Source organism: Patella vulgata, chromosome 8 (genome assembly GCF_932274485.2).
Source record: "Patella vulgata chromosome 8, xgPatVulg1.2, whole genome shotgun sequence".
Taxonomy (NCBI): Eukaryota; Metazoa; Mollusca; class Gastropoda; family Patellidae; genus Patella; species Patella vulgata.
This window is the reverse complement of record NC_065886.2, coordinates 20,642,692-20,657,822: the sequence shown is the minus strand read 5'-3', so window position 1 is coordinate 20,657,822 and position 15,131 is coordinate 20,642,692. Positions and strand designations below refer to the sequence as shown.

At 34.0% G+C, this 15,131-nt stretch overlaps 1 protein-coding gene across 2 annotated transcripts in view; it reads left to right on the top strand.

Moving 5' to 3' along the window:
• Nucleotides 1-15,131, top strand: part of LOC126830149 (sodium- and chloride-dependent glycine transporter 1) — a 50,349-nt gene that overhangs the window by 11,309 nt on the left and 23,909 nt on the right. For both annotated transcript variants that reach the window (XM_050560425.2, XM_050560424.2), the window contains exons 2-3: nucleotides 10,615-10,869; nucleotides 11,167-11,298. In XM_050560425.2, the coding sequence (XP_050416382.1) occupies nucleotides 10,665-10,869; nucleotides 11,167-11,298 (337 nt within the window). In that variant the 5' untranslated portion in view covers nucleotides 10,615-10,664. The remainder of the gene's footprint in view (nucleotides 1-10,614; nucleotides 10,870-11,166; nucleotides 11,299-15,131) is intronic.

The following is a 15,131-nucleotide window of genomic DNA, read 5'->3' as shown; positions in this document are numbered from 1 at the left end:
AGATTGAATGTTATTTTTGTCCCCTGCCTTTGAAGAAAGCAGGGGACTATTAAAATGGGTTCGTCCGTCTGTCTGTCCGTCACACTTTTTGGGACACAATAGCTCTCCTTCTAATTGACCTAGAATGTTCAAACTTGGTGTAGGTGTTTATAAGGTCAGTGCCTTGATGGAGTTCGAAGATGAGCATTTTCTGCTTATGGTAAGCAGAGATAAGCAATTTGATTGGTTGATGCTTTGGAAGACGATAACTTTAGTTCTAATTAAGTGAGAGTGATGAAACTTGGTGTAAAGTTTCATTACATCAATACCTTGAATAAGTTCGATAATGAACATTTTCTGCTCAGGGTAAGCAGAGCGATAAGCAATTTGATTGGCCGAGACTTTGGAACACAATAACTCTCCTAATTGAGCTAAAATGTTCAAACTTGGTGTAGGTGTTTATTAGGTCAATGCCTTGATGAAGTGTGAATCATGAGCATTTTCTGCTTAGCCTTAGGAAAAGTAGAGATAAGCAATTTGATTGGTTGATGCTTTGGGTTACAAAAACTTTAGTTCCAATTAAGTGAGAGTGATGAAACTTGGTGTATAATTGACCTAGAATGTTCAAACTTGGTGTAGGTGTTTATAAGGTCAATGCTTTGATGGAGTTCGAAGATGGGCATTTTCTGCCCAGGGTAAGCAGAGATAAGCAATTTGATTGGTTGATGCTTTGGGACACGATAACTTTAGTTCTAATTAAGTGAGAGTGATGAAACTTGGTGTATTGTTTCATTACATCAATACCTTGACTAAGTTCGATGATGAGAATTGTCTGCTCTAAGGAGCAATAAGCATTTTGATTGGTCAAGACTTTGGAACATAACAACTCTGCTTCTAATTGAGGTAGAATGTTTAAACTTGATGTAGATGTTCGTCTTGACTGAGTTCGATGATTAACATGTTGAGCTAAAGCTAATACTTTTGAAAAAAATAGATGTGCGATTAATTAATATGTGTCATCTATTTATTTGGGGATTTCGGCGGGGGACATCAGCCTCACTGTTGGCTTGTTTTACATACATACTACAAGTACAATTGGGATTTATTTTCTTATGATTGTAATAATTAACATGTATACCGGGACCTGTGGTGATCGTAATAAAAGTATACTGTGAGTTACTGTGGCAGAAATAGGTTGACAATTGATTAATCTGTACAGTAATTAAGCTAGCTTACCTGTAATTTATAATTTTAGTATGCATTATTGTCACTTGGTTCAACAGACCAACAGCCATTACAGGTATAGAGCTACTTTTCAGAACAAGCCTCTCCCCAGGAATAAATCAGTATGTAAACTTACATCTGTATATAATGGCACGTGCATTGTTTACATAAGACGTTACCAATTCGAGCAGATAGCGCCTTTTACTCTTTTTAATACCACCCATTTACACTAAAATAGGAAATAATTTTTACCTACAAATACTTCAAACGTCTTTATTTATTTTTATACGCCCACATTTAGCTTGTGGCCCCTCTAGAGGTCACAATTATTATCCGATTTAAACAAACGTTTGAATATATCACCGTTACACCGTAATTTTGTCTGAGGTTGAGTTTCATGAAAATCGGACCAAAATTGCCAGACAAAATGGCCGCCCCTCGTACGCAAATAGTGTAAACATCTGATATATCAAAGTTGTGGACCCTCTAGGGGCCACAATTTTGATCCGATTTTGATGAAACTTGAAATGCAAGTTTATAACCCAAAGATTCGATTTAAAAAAATGTTCGAATATATCACCGTTACACCGTAATGGTTGTTGACGTCGACGTTCATGAAAATCTAGCCAAAACTGCTGGACAAAATGGCCTCACCTCGTATGCAAATAATGTAAACATCAAGTAAATCAAGGTTGTGGACCCTCTAGAGGTCACAATTTTGATCCGATTTCGATGAAACTTGAAATACATGTTTATAACCCAAAGATATTGGTTCCTGTCGATATTTGTGCATATCGGATCGTAACTTCCTGAATTATGGCCCTTGATTGAACAAAAAATCAGTTTTTAGCTTGTGGTCCCTGTAGTGGTAACGATTTTTATCCGATATAAATAAACGTGTGAATATATCAACTTTACACATTAAGATCTTGGTTCCTTTTGATAATCGCGGATACCCGAACTTAACTTCCTAGATTATGGCCCCTGATTGTTCGAAAAATCGCATTTTTAGCTTGCGGTTTCTCTAGAGGTCACAATTTTTTTCCGATTTTAAAAACCGTTTAAATACATCACCATTCCACCATAATGAAGATTAAGTCGTATATCGGGAAAATCGAAATGAAACTGCCTGACAAAATGGCCGCTCTTTGTATGCAAATTGTGTAGAAGTGTGTAATACGAAGGTTGTGGACCCTCTAGAGGTCACAATTTTTATCCGATTTTGATGAAACTTATAACATATCTTTATATCCCAAAGATCTCAGTCCCGTTTGATATTTGCACATTTCAGGCCATAACTTTCTGGATTTTTGCCCCTGATTGTACAAAAAATCGTATTTGTTTTTAGCTTGTTCTCTATCCATCTGTTGCAAAGTGTAGGCATATCCTGCCTAGCAGCCGCTGATTCTAATACATAAAAAGAAATGTTTTAGAATTTAATTTGTTGGAGGAAAAAAGTTAATATTTGTGGCTCATTAAGTCGCATGGATGTCATTCTTATCAGTGATCTTCGCAGCCTAGCGAATATTCACTGGGGATCAGTGTGACTTGATCTATGTAACACATGTTGTACTGTAGCCTGTAGGTGGTAGAGCCAAGTTTCCTGGTTTTGATCATTCCCAGACTCATGCATGTTTGACAGTTAGGGTGGATGTTTTACTGTAAGTAAGTGTAAGTGTTTTTTTCTCAAAGTCCAGTCGAATAGTTTCGTCCAACTGCTGAATACCCAAAACGCACCAAAAAATTACTGAAAGTAAGGTGTAGGCCTATGTGTTAGTCTGAAAATAACCAAATATTGCCACTTTCACAAAGTTCAATGCTGAGCATTTGCTCCTTAGACAAAGTAGAAACTTCAGTCTGATTGGTCGAGACTTTGTAACACAATAGCTCTCCTTGAATCTAATTGAGGTAGAATGTTCAAACTTGGTGTAGCTGTCTGTTAGGTAAATGCCGTGAGAGAGTTCGATCATGAGCATTTTCCACTATGTCTAAGGCTAAGCAGAGATAAGCAATTTGATTGGTTGAGACTTTGGAACATGATAAGTTTGGTTCTAATTTGGTGAGAGTGATGAAACTCCGAGTATAGATTCATTATATCAAAACCTTCACTAAGTTTAATGTCTTGACTGAGTTTAATGATTAACATTTTCCACTAAACCTAAGCAGAGCTTAGCAATTTCATTGATTAATGCATTGGAACAAGATAACTTTGATTCTAACAGATGGAGAGTGATGAAACTTAGTGTATAGTTTAACTACCAGGTACTTTAAATGCTTGACTGAGTTTGATCATGAACATTTCTGCTTAGACTAAGTATAGATGATCAGTTTGATTGTTCAATCCTTTGAAAAAGATTAATGTGCAAATTAATTAATGTGTGTATTCTATTTTGGGTTTTGAAGGGGTACATTAGCCTCACACTGTTGGCTTGTTATTCCTGAAATAGGCCATTTTTTATGTACATGTATCATGTCAAATATCAGGTTTCAGAAATACTCTGTTAAAGTTAACATAACAACTAGCATTCTATTTCATTATTACTTTACTAGGGACTTCATTTGTATGAAACATTCAGGTTTGTTTATGCAACAATAGTTAGATAAACAATGGCCTGCATGCAGGTTAGTTGGCCAGACATTGACCATTGAGGTCATAGAGAAACCCTTAAATTTTCCCATAGATTTTAGATACTGTATAATTCTCAATTTGTTTTGCCTGTCAAACATATTGTCATATGTTGTAATCAGATTTGTCATTCTACAGTTTAATTTATTTATATACCAATACTTGGATAGTAAAGTCACAGATTGAGTATATTGTCAGTATCTAAATTGTTTGTGCCTTGTGGGAATTTTTTCTGATTTGAAACACATCTGTTACAAAGTAATGTAATTCTCATCAAGTGGGTTAAAGATATTGCATCATTGTTGGTAGTTGTGTTGAGTGTTGAATGTAATATTGTACAATACATGTATGTATAAATGTATAATGTAAATAAGTACCGTACACCATGTGTTATCTGACTTCGTGACAGGTAAATATTATTTATAATCCATGTACCTGTAATGTACTACTGTGTGTTTAAGTCTCTAAACCACTATATTTCAAATATTTGTCATTTTATATTTTAAGTAGCCTATTTTTTTTGCTACATGTTTAAGTACTACATTTAGTAGTTTAGCGTTTGCTAAACACAATGAAATGATCAACATAAAAGGGTTGGCTTAAAATTGTCAGCTTCATTTAGATTTGAACGCGCACATTTCATTAATATTAGTTCGAGGGACCAGCTCAGGGAACCAGTATATTTTCTAATGGGATGTCTAAAATATTGAAAATACTACAGGTCACAATTTTTACCCAATTTTCACGAAACTTGAAATATAGGTCTATCTCCCAAAGATCTCGGTTCCTTTTGAAACTGGCATGTATTGGACCATAACTTCAAGGATTGTGGCCCCTGATTGTATGGAAAACCACGTTTTTAGCTTGTGGAGAATCTAGAGGTCACAATTTTCATCCAATTTTGATGAAACTTAAAGTTAAAGTGTGTTTATATCAAAGATATTTGTGCATATCGGATTGTAACTTCCTGGATTATGACCCCTGATAGAATGATAAAATCACATATATCAGCGTTATACCATAATGACGGGTATGGTACATGTATATCAAGTTTGTGGACCCTCAAGAGGTCACAATTTTGATCTGATTTTGGTGAAACATTAAATTTATGGTTATATCACAAAGATCTTGGAAAGCAACTCCCTGGATTATGGCCCCTGATTGTCCGATCACGTTTTTGGCTTGTGGACATCCAGAAATCACAATTGTATTCAATTTTAAAAACCGTTTAGATACATCACCGTTACACCCCAATGAAGGTTGAATTCCAATTTCGTAAAATCTGACTGAAACTGTCGGACAGAATGGCTGCTCCTTGTATGTAAAGTATGTAATACCAAAGTTGTGGACCCTCTAATCTAGAAGTAGAAGTCACAATTTTTATCCAACTTTAATGAAACATGAAATGTATGTTTATAACCCAAAGATCTCGATATTTGCACATATTGGACAGTAACTTCCTGGATCATTCGCCAGAGAGTACAAAAAATCACAATTTTTAGCTTATCGAAACTCTAGAGGTCACAATTTTAATTCAATTTAAAAAAAACGTTTAAATATATCACTGTTTCACCTTATAGATGCTTAATTTGAAATTTCATGAAATTTGGACCGAAAATGCCAGACAAAATTTATCCAATTTTGTGAAGAAATTCCATGAATTATTTATTTTATCAAAAAAACACTTTGTATTTCTATCCAGTTTGTTGAAACACAATAGTAACGAGACAGCCCTTCTCTCTGATCTTCTGTGTGGTGCAAGAGATGATAAAAAGATTCCATGTGCACAGGCGATGACCAAATGTTTACACTGTAGCTATTCGGGATAGCCTCGTTTATCACACAATTAGTTTCTCTGCAATATTCTGTTATGTACCGGTACTAGTTAATTGAGCGTAATACATTTCGCTCGTTCTGACATAATGTAGCTATTCGGGATAGCCTCGTTTATCACACAATTAGTTTCTCTGCAATATTCTGTTATGTACCGGTACTAGTTAATTGAGCGTAATACATTTCGCTCGTTCTGACATAATGTAGCCACGTTTGTCACCAGACACTTTACGGTAATATATTTAGAGCTCTGGTTAATCCTGATTGATTTTGTTACGTTGTTATGTAATGGTTGTTCATCGAACTGTAACCAGTTATAATTTGGGACAGAAATTTACATTGAATATGGCAGTGTTTCAGTGGGATTAGGTCTAATCAAATGAAATACTGCGAGGACTATGGTAATAATCAATTAACATACTTTGTACATGGAAAGACATCTTTTAAAGGAAATTTGTTAGCAATTCGGTAATGAAAAGTTATATTTTGGTCAAGTTTAACCTTACATGGGTTAACCTAGTATTAGTGCTGTTGTAAGTTCCTGTATTATTATTAATGCCAGAGATTGGTTGTTAATTCTGACCCCACTAACCTATTTATATGTTAATGTTTAAAACTAGGAACTGGACTAGCCGTACTTGTACTGGGCACTATGGCCACAACCTCCTTTTAGATTTAGGTGAGATCAAGTTTCAACCACAGTTAGTTATTGACTGCTTGATTCATGATAGAGACAACTACTGGTAAAGAAGTGTTATTTGTTTAGGACAAATACCACTAAACCAATGAACAAGCTTGCAGATACCACAGACAGTAGTGAGCAGCATTGTAAATTCCCTATCTGAAATTTGACAGACTTAGAGGTGTTTGTAATCTAAACCTTTCAGAATTGTTACAACATTTTCAAAGTTACTTTAGTCAGATTTTAGACATTTTCATACATGAATATGTTTATGGACATATGCCATGCAACCCAGCTGACATGTTACATTGACTGAAATATGGTACATTCATAAGTTCTTAAAATGTAATTGAACCTGGAATTAACATAAGCTTGTATTGAATGCATAGTTAAGTAATATAAATTAAACTACTGGTAACCAATTCATCACACATTTCTAAGTTGATTTAAAGGAGCTAAATCTATTCTTTGGCACATACAAATGGACACAAATGGGTCGCAACGCATATTATAATGTAATATGATAAACTGATTTACATTCAAATGTTTCTGGTTTTTACTATAATTTCTAATCAAATACGTTTGACTAAATATGCTAAGAGTTTAAATTAAATGTCAGTCTTTGGCATCTGGTTATTCCAAAAATGTAAGGATTCAAAAACAAGCCAAATGCTTATATTTATTCATCTCTTGTGTATTTATTTGGGGTCTGTGTCTGAGGTGAGTTTGTCAACATCAACCATTTATAAAAGTTTACTTTCCATAGGTTCTACTTCTAGTTTTGACGGCTGTGACTTCGGATACAAAACAATATGGCAGACATATATTTTAACAGAGGGTTTTTTAAAACTTAGTTATTAGTGTGGTTTTAAAAAGAAATCATTCAAAATTTACATCAGACAGTAAAATAATTTTGAATTTACTAGCAGTAGTGGATAGTTCTTTGAATGTGTGTGTCATTATAAAGTGTAAACCCTATGTTATATTTACACTTCAGAGAATATCAAAAAGCCTATACTACAATGTATACATGTTTATTTCATTTGATAAGATTTCTGGACAAAAAAAAACACCTGTCATATTGATCTAAATAACAACATATTATTTGATTGTTATTTTCGTGTGTGGGTTAAAGATGAATTGTATGAACTAAATCTGCCTATTGCCTGTTTTATTTTGTCTTCAAATGTTACATAAATTATTATTTAGACATTTATTCAAATGACAAGCCTATAATCAACTCTCTAGACTATCGAATGGCATAGATGTAAACAGATTAAAATATGATCGCCTTTTAATGATTTAATTTAATTTAAAGAATGGAGAAACAAGGCTGAGTCTAGATTAAAAAGTAACTTTGCTACGATAATAAACAATCTATTTCAAAACTTCAAACAGTGATAACGTTGCTCAGAATAAAGTAATTTTAATCAAATTTTCAATATTATTGTTGAATTATCTATTTTGGAACTATTACAGCAAGAACTGCCAGCTCTTTATCTAAATCTTACAAAATGCATCTTTATTAATTAAAAAGCATAGACATTTCTATGAATTACACTTTATTTACATGTATAGCACAAAGTATTGTTCACAACTTTTTGAATGAATGGTGTGCAATAATGGGAAAATTTGGATATTGTGTGTTTAAAAGAGTAGGTCAGGTTACCCAAATCCACTCATATTTAAATTCATGTCATTTTTATTATTACCATGTTTTTGTACTTGAATATTCCTTGTGTCATTGTGTCATTTTTTTGTTAAAAGTCATAGCATATTAATTTTGTGCTTGAAGAATACATAAAATTATCTGTGATAGAAACAATCTATATACATATCTAACAAACTTTAAAAAAAGGACATACATCATTAATTAATAAAATGTGATAAACACAAATATAATTTTCCATTAGATTATTTCTGAAGATATATGAACACTGAATCAATCTGTTACATGCAGTCTATGCGAAATGATATTTTTTTTACTGGACATTTGGGCAGGTATTATTCCAACTATTACTGGACGGAATGAGATTTTACTGGTCCAAAAAAGTTCATACCAAAAATATGCATAAAATAAGTAATAATGGCCTAAAACTCGAAAAACAACAAACAGTATATATAAGGGGGAAAATACTTTACTTTATTACAAAGATTATCTATTGTATAAAGACTTTTTCGCACACTTCCTTAATTGTCATTTTGTGTTAATGATAACAATAAATAGACCGCGCAAAGAAAATATAATCCCTTAGATGACAATCGAGTCTACCAGAAGCCAATGTTATTAATACAATAAAAGGACTTTCGTTTTAGTCTGGATTAACCTAGCCTACTACTTACCAGACTAGCTCGATATACGGTACTATGTACTCGAGATAAGATTTTGTTTACATTTTAAACAATAGTGAAATTAACACAATAAATTAAACGAGAATTCAACAGTCCGTGCACGAAGTGCCTTCAGTCAGTGCCAATACGGCGATGATTTAATATTTGTAAGTTGAGTGTCCGTTAACCCGTCCACAGTTAAGGTAATACCGGTACTTGACTTATATATTATTTAATTGATTAGAATAGATCAGTTTTACTCATTGGTTGTTTATATTGTTTCATTTACCTAATAATCAACTAGCTTGGTTCGCCATCCCGACAGCGATTAGTTCGAGTTCAAATTCTTTATTCCTTTCAGCCAAAGACTCATCAGGTATAACATATACAGTACAAATAAATAAATAAATACAATATGTACAAAAACAATATAGTTCACCGATGTTTTTGTATGGACAAAATGGTAAGTTCACCAATGTTTTTGTAATAAAGTAGACCTGTATTGTTAGTTAATTGACTTTATCCCATGATTTAAAAAATTGGCGATGGTTAATATTGGGTCGAAAATAATTCCTTAAATAGCGCCGGAGCCCCTTTTAGATAAATTGAATTCGCATAAAAACAACAAAGAGTGGCTACGTGCGATTTTATTCTTTGATCTTTGATTCACGGGACATTTCTGTTAATCTGCATGAGAATGACAACATACAAGTTGACAGTTACCATTGATTTGGGATTCATGTAGAATAGGCTCTTCTATCGAGCCTACAGTTATTCTTTTCTAAAATAAAATGATAGCGGTTATACTTTACTAATATTCTCTGACATCGGAGACTTGTGTCGCGTTCATTTCATTTTTGCGGTAAGTATGAGCTTCTTATGTCTGATTTGAAAGCGCTTTCGACTCCCGTTGCAAGTTCTATTTGTCTTATTTCTATTTGGAAGACCGGTAACCTAAATACAGTTATAGTTTGCAATTTTAAAGTCTATCTTTGCCGTGATTCGAGAGTAATTCTAAACTATGCACTCTAAACATGTATAGTCTTATGCATACGTGTCCTTCAAAATGTAGTAGACATGCAGCTTTACATGACTGGTTGGAAATGTAACCGCATATATCGTGCAGAATATGTGAACACGCGTTTTCTTACTATACAACTTTACCTAACGCGTCCGTATTATTAACGAAAATATTCAACATTCATAACATCGTGGCAGTATATCGTTTTGACATCGATTGTTTATGACAAATATAATTGTTAATTTTGCATGTAAAATTACAACGAGGCCTATCGTGTCCCGCGACTATCGTTGCACACAATAGCGACTGCTACACTGTACGTACTCGAGATAAGATTTTGTTTACATTTTAAACAATAGTGAAATTAACACAATAAATTAAACGAGAATTCAACAGTCCGTGCACGAAGTGCCGTCAGTCAGTGCCAATACGGCGATGATTTAATACAACCAGCAGTCAGTAAACGGGGTCCAGAATCTTTCCGGACAACTGGGCCGGTATTTATGATGAAAATACCGGACCGAGAGCTATTTTATCGGTAATGACCGACGGTCCGACGGCTTTCGCATGGACTGGTTACATGTGTATGTTCTATACATAGTATTTAGAGCAAACATACAAAGGATACAGCTGTGAAAGAGTAGTCTACAATAATTAAAGAGCACAAAAAATAAATATGTAGATGATTCATAAAGTTTATAATAAATCTTTCCAAATTAAATGAAGAAAAAGGGCTAGGGACAGTTAGGGTCAGTGATTTTATCTTAAAAAATTAATGAGTCAGAAACATTTATTGGCAGGGGGTGGGGGGAGATCTTATAAGAATCATATTCCAAGCCACATAAACATTGCCTTGACCATTATAATAATATAATTTGAGAGAAAAATTAATTACTTGATCATATTTTGTTTTTGCAGACGAATTATTGGATTCTTCTTGATATTAGGGTGTAAGAAGTGAATGAAAAATGGCAGATGATAAAAATAATGGAGCTGTGTATCCATCTCTAGTAGATAAAGTAGAAGGACAAGTGTTGGAGAAGGAATCGGAAACCAGCACCGAACGAGGAAATTGGTCCAATAAATTAGATTTTTTACTCTCTTGTCTTAGTTATGCCGTAGGACTTGGAAATGTTTGGAGGTTTCCATATTTGTGTTATAGAAATGGTGGAGGTTTGTATACTATTTTATTCGATTAGAGCTATTTTATTTTTAAATCAACTTTATCAAGCCTCTCTGGTGAACTGACCTGACTGAGAAAAAGACTACAGGCAAAATGTCTTGTGTATTGCTTTTTTGTAAAAATAACTTTATTATAAGTATAAACCTTGAGTGGCATTTATAAGTACACAAACTCATGTGATATTGCAATGCAAAGACTATCAAGTGAATTTTATTAAACTATCCAATACCATATTTCACTTCAGTGACACTAACTTGGGGTTTTTTTTTTGTCTCTTTTTTAAACAGGTGCTTTTTTGATACCATTCCTGGTGATGTTGTTTATAACTGGTATACCATTAGTATTTTTAGAACTTTCTTTTGGACAGTTTGCAAGTCAAGGTGTAGTCTCTATTTGGTCTATTAGTCCAATCTTTCAAGGTAAATATATTACTATGTTACCCAGCGTTGTATGGTAAGATTTTATCTCCATGTCGCTAGTCCGAAGGTGCTGGCTTGCTAACTTGGAGGTCCTGTCGCGTTCAATCCGGAGTGTTCTAGTGGGTTTCACGCTGACTATGGTGTAGGACAGAGGGCCTGACGTTAAGGAACAGCATCTCGTTGTTCAGAGCGGATTAAAAGGCCTTGTTTAAATTTTCCCTCAATAGCCCACTGGGGTGTTCTACATTAAACATCTTATCATGGTGGAGAAATCGTCAACTAGTTATTGTGGAGTTATTGGCCCCCCCCACCTTTTCGTAGAAAACAGGGGTCTATTGAAATAGGGCTGTTCATTTCTGTCTTCAGTTTGATCTTTTAAGTGAGGTACAATGTTCAAACTTGGTGTAGCGGTCTATCAGGTGAATGCCTTGACCGAGTCCGATGATGTTTTGCAAAGGCTAAGCAGAGCTCAACAATTTGATTTGTCAATGCTTTCTGACATGACAGCTATATGAGTCTAATTGAGTGTGAATGATGTATAGTTTTGCTTCATTAAAGATACATTATGGGAGATTTTTATAGAGAGTTGGCCATTCTTGCTATAACAGTTCAAAAGTAGACGATGAAAGAAGAATATATTGAAAAATTCAGTCAAATTACTTTATTCTGAACATAGTTATCATCGTTGTAATATTTGCCTAGAAATGGTAGCGAAATGTGTCTTCACCTTCGCCGATCGTTTGATTGACAGGCGTTAACTCCACCTACATATCTCGATTATCAAGTAAAGTTTTCAATGGCATACGAGCTGTAGCCGAGCCATCCGTGGGTCTACAGAGTTGATTTTGGTCTTGTTGTTTAAATAAAGATCTAATTTATAATTTCTATAACATCTGAAGCCAAAATTAAGACTTGCAATAATCAGATTTAGCTCTTTCATAATGTATGTTTAATGCCTTGAATAAGTTTTATGAGGAGTATATCCTGCCATGGCCATGCATAGTGTTAAGTAATTTGCTTGATAGAATGATAGAGATGCAAGTAATTTATGAGTGTTATCTATTTATTTTGGGATTAGGACAGGAGACATTTGTCTCCCTAATGGTTTGTTTTAATTGATCAGAACTTGTTCAAGAGTAACTATGGGGAAAAGAATTACAAACCAATTATATGTCATGATAACCCTATAAAATTTCAGTGGACAAATACTGGAACACCCCTTCTTTAGTCAATTATTCTTTCCTATAGCTAATTGTCCATACACTGTACACAATTATCATTTCAATAGCAATGTACACAATTATCATTTCAATAGCAATGTATTTAAGTATGCATTTCAATAGCAATGTATTTAAGTATGCATTTCATTAATAAACAATATGAATTGTATGTAAAATAGATGTTTTTATACGCCCAAATTTTCATACAAGCCACTGAAGTGTGCACATTTGCCGTGTCGAGTTCAACTTCCAGTAGGGAAAATTTGGGGTGCATGGGGCACCCTACATTGATGATTAAATCCAAAACCGGATAATCGAGACTATGTTTTTTATTGTACCGACTTTAGGAATGATGATCAAGGCTAGGCTCAAAATTCAATCGCTAAATTCTCGGTTCAGAAAGGATCAATTTGACTGAAATTTCAGCAAATTCCCTTTACATCACGAAGATCGATTGTAACTTTAAAAATTGAATTTTAAACATGCAAGAGCTAAATCTGCCTATTATATTGCAGGTGTTTCTTTAAGCCTGATATGTTATCTAGCCTGCAATATTTACTGAATTAGGATATTCATGATTAAATCAAGAAATGGATAATCAAGACTATATGTATGCATTTTATCGTACCAACTTTAGGAATGATGATCAAGGCTGGGCCCAAAATTCAATCGCTAAATTCTTGGTTCAGAGTGGATCAATTTGAATGAAATTTCAGCAAATTCCCTTTACATTATCTAGTTTTTAACTATTATAGTGAGAACTGGCAACTCTTTATTAATCTCCCATAGTGTATTTTTAATAGATATTAGTTAAAATTGATTGCACTTGAGCCGTTCCATTTTTCGTTTGCTGGCTTACGGATTTAAACAAATACGCTTCGGAACTGAAAACAGTTGACAGGTTGAACTAATGGTTACAATATCAATGGGGAGAGTTTCATATGTTGTACCAATGTTTGCACAGGGTCAGACATTAGAGACATGAAGTAAATGAGTTAATTGCGTGTTATTTTGCTTCAAAATGTTATCATCGGTTCTGTATGAAATTTATATGCATTATTTAGATTAGTCAAATGACGAAGTGTTTTGAATTTCAGCAATTTACAATAATTACTTCCAGAATTGTAGCCCTTGTTTCACTCTGTTGAACCTTGTTAATGCTGGATTGATGAAAGTTATCATCCGATATGTATGAAATTTATATGCATCAATCAATTGAAATTTGTGAAACGGAGGTCTATTGAATTTCAGCAATTTCTGTCAATTTCTTCTAGTGTTGTGGCCCTTGTTTTACTTTGTGAACCTTGTGACGTTCAAATGACAAAAGTTATCCGATCTGTATGAAATTTATATGCATTATTTAAATTAGTAAAACAAAAAAGCCATTCAAATTTCAACAAATTTCTGTAAATTACTTCCAAAGTTAAGGCCCTTGTTTCAGTCTGTAGAGCCTTGTGAACCCTCAAACGACGAAAATTATAATCTGATCTGTATGAAATTGTTTTGTAAATGCCCCTAATTAACTACAAAAGAACAAATATGCGACAACCCTTGTCGACCGCTCGAACATTTTAGCTGCTGTGGTCGTATGTTTCGTTGACTGGCAATCCTGATTAGATCTTTTTCTTGGGGTTCTAATTTGGGGCGTCATCTAATTGCACAAATTGCCTTACAATAAAATACACAATGGACCGTAGCTGTATTTCCCAGGCCATGAAAAGAAATTGAATGAGAATTGTTTTTCGGAATGATGGTATTAAGTGCGTGCACTGTTTTGTTATTACCCTGATGTATACAGTAAACTTCGCATAAGTCGGATCTCAGTGGAGTGTTTAATTTTATCCCAGTTAAGCGATGACCCGAGTTAGCCAAAAACCGAAATTCAATCTTAGCTTGATTAGAAATACTGCATGAGCTGGATAATAATTGATTCAAAGACACATTTCAAGCTTCTGTTCGTATGTGCGAGTACATGTAGATAACTTCCGTTTTGGTGCGAGTAGATAACTTCCATTTTGTCATCATCTTTGAAAAATGTCCTAAATTTTCCCACAAAGTGTCTCATACAGCAGACAGTGAGTTTCGAATTTTCCGGAAAAATTCTATTATTGCGTCGAGTCAAATAGGCTGATTGGAGTCAAAATGATAGGGGAAAGTATTTTGGGACTCTGTGCATGGAATACTTAAATTCTGAACATACTGCCGATCCGACTTAGGTGAAGAAAAAAAGCCGGAATTAGATCAAATGGACCAAACGTTTTGATCTGAGTTGAGCAAAGATCCCAGTTAGGAAATCCGACTTACATGCAGAAATTTAATGAGAAAAACATGCAGGATCAAAGGGTCCGAGCGATTTTATCTTAGTTGAGCGAAGATCCGACTTATACGAAGTTTACTGTATTATGACTTCTTATTCTCGATGTGCAGAGCTCTAATACATCGCAGCATAGCGCTCTCACTATTGACGTTTATTGACGAATGGACATGACAATACAAATAAAGATATTGAAGTCACAATAAAAACATCAATTACAAATTATCTATTAATGAATAATAGAATAAATAATATTAGCATGTTATGTGAACAAGTGAAATTATAAGCTATTTCACATT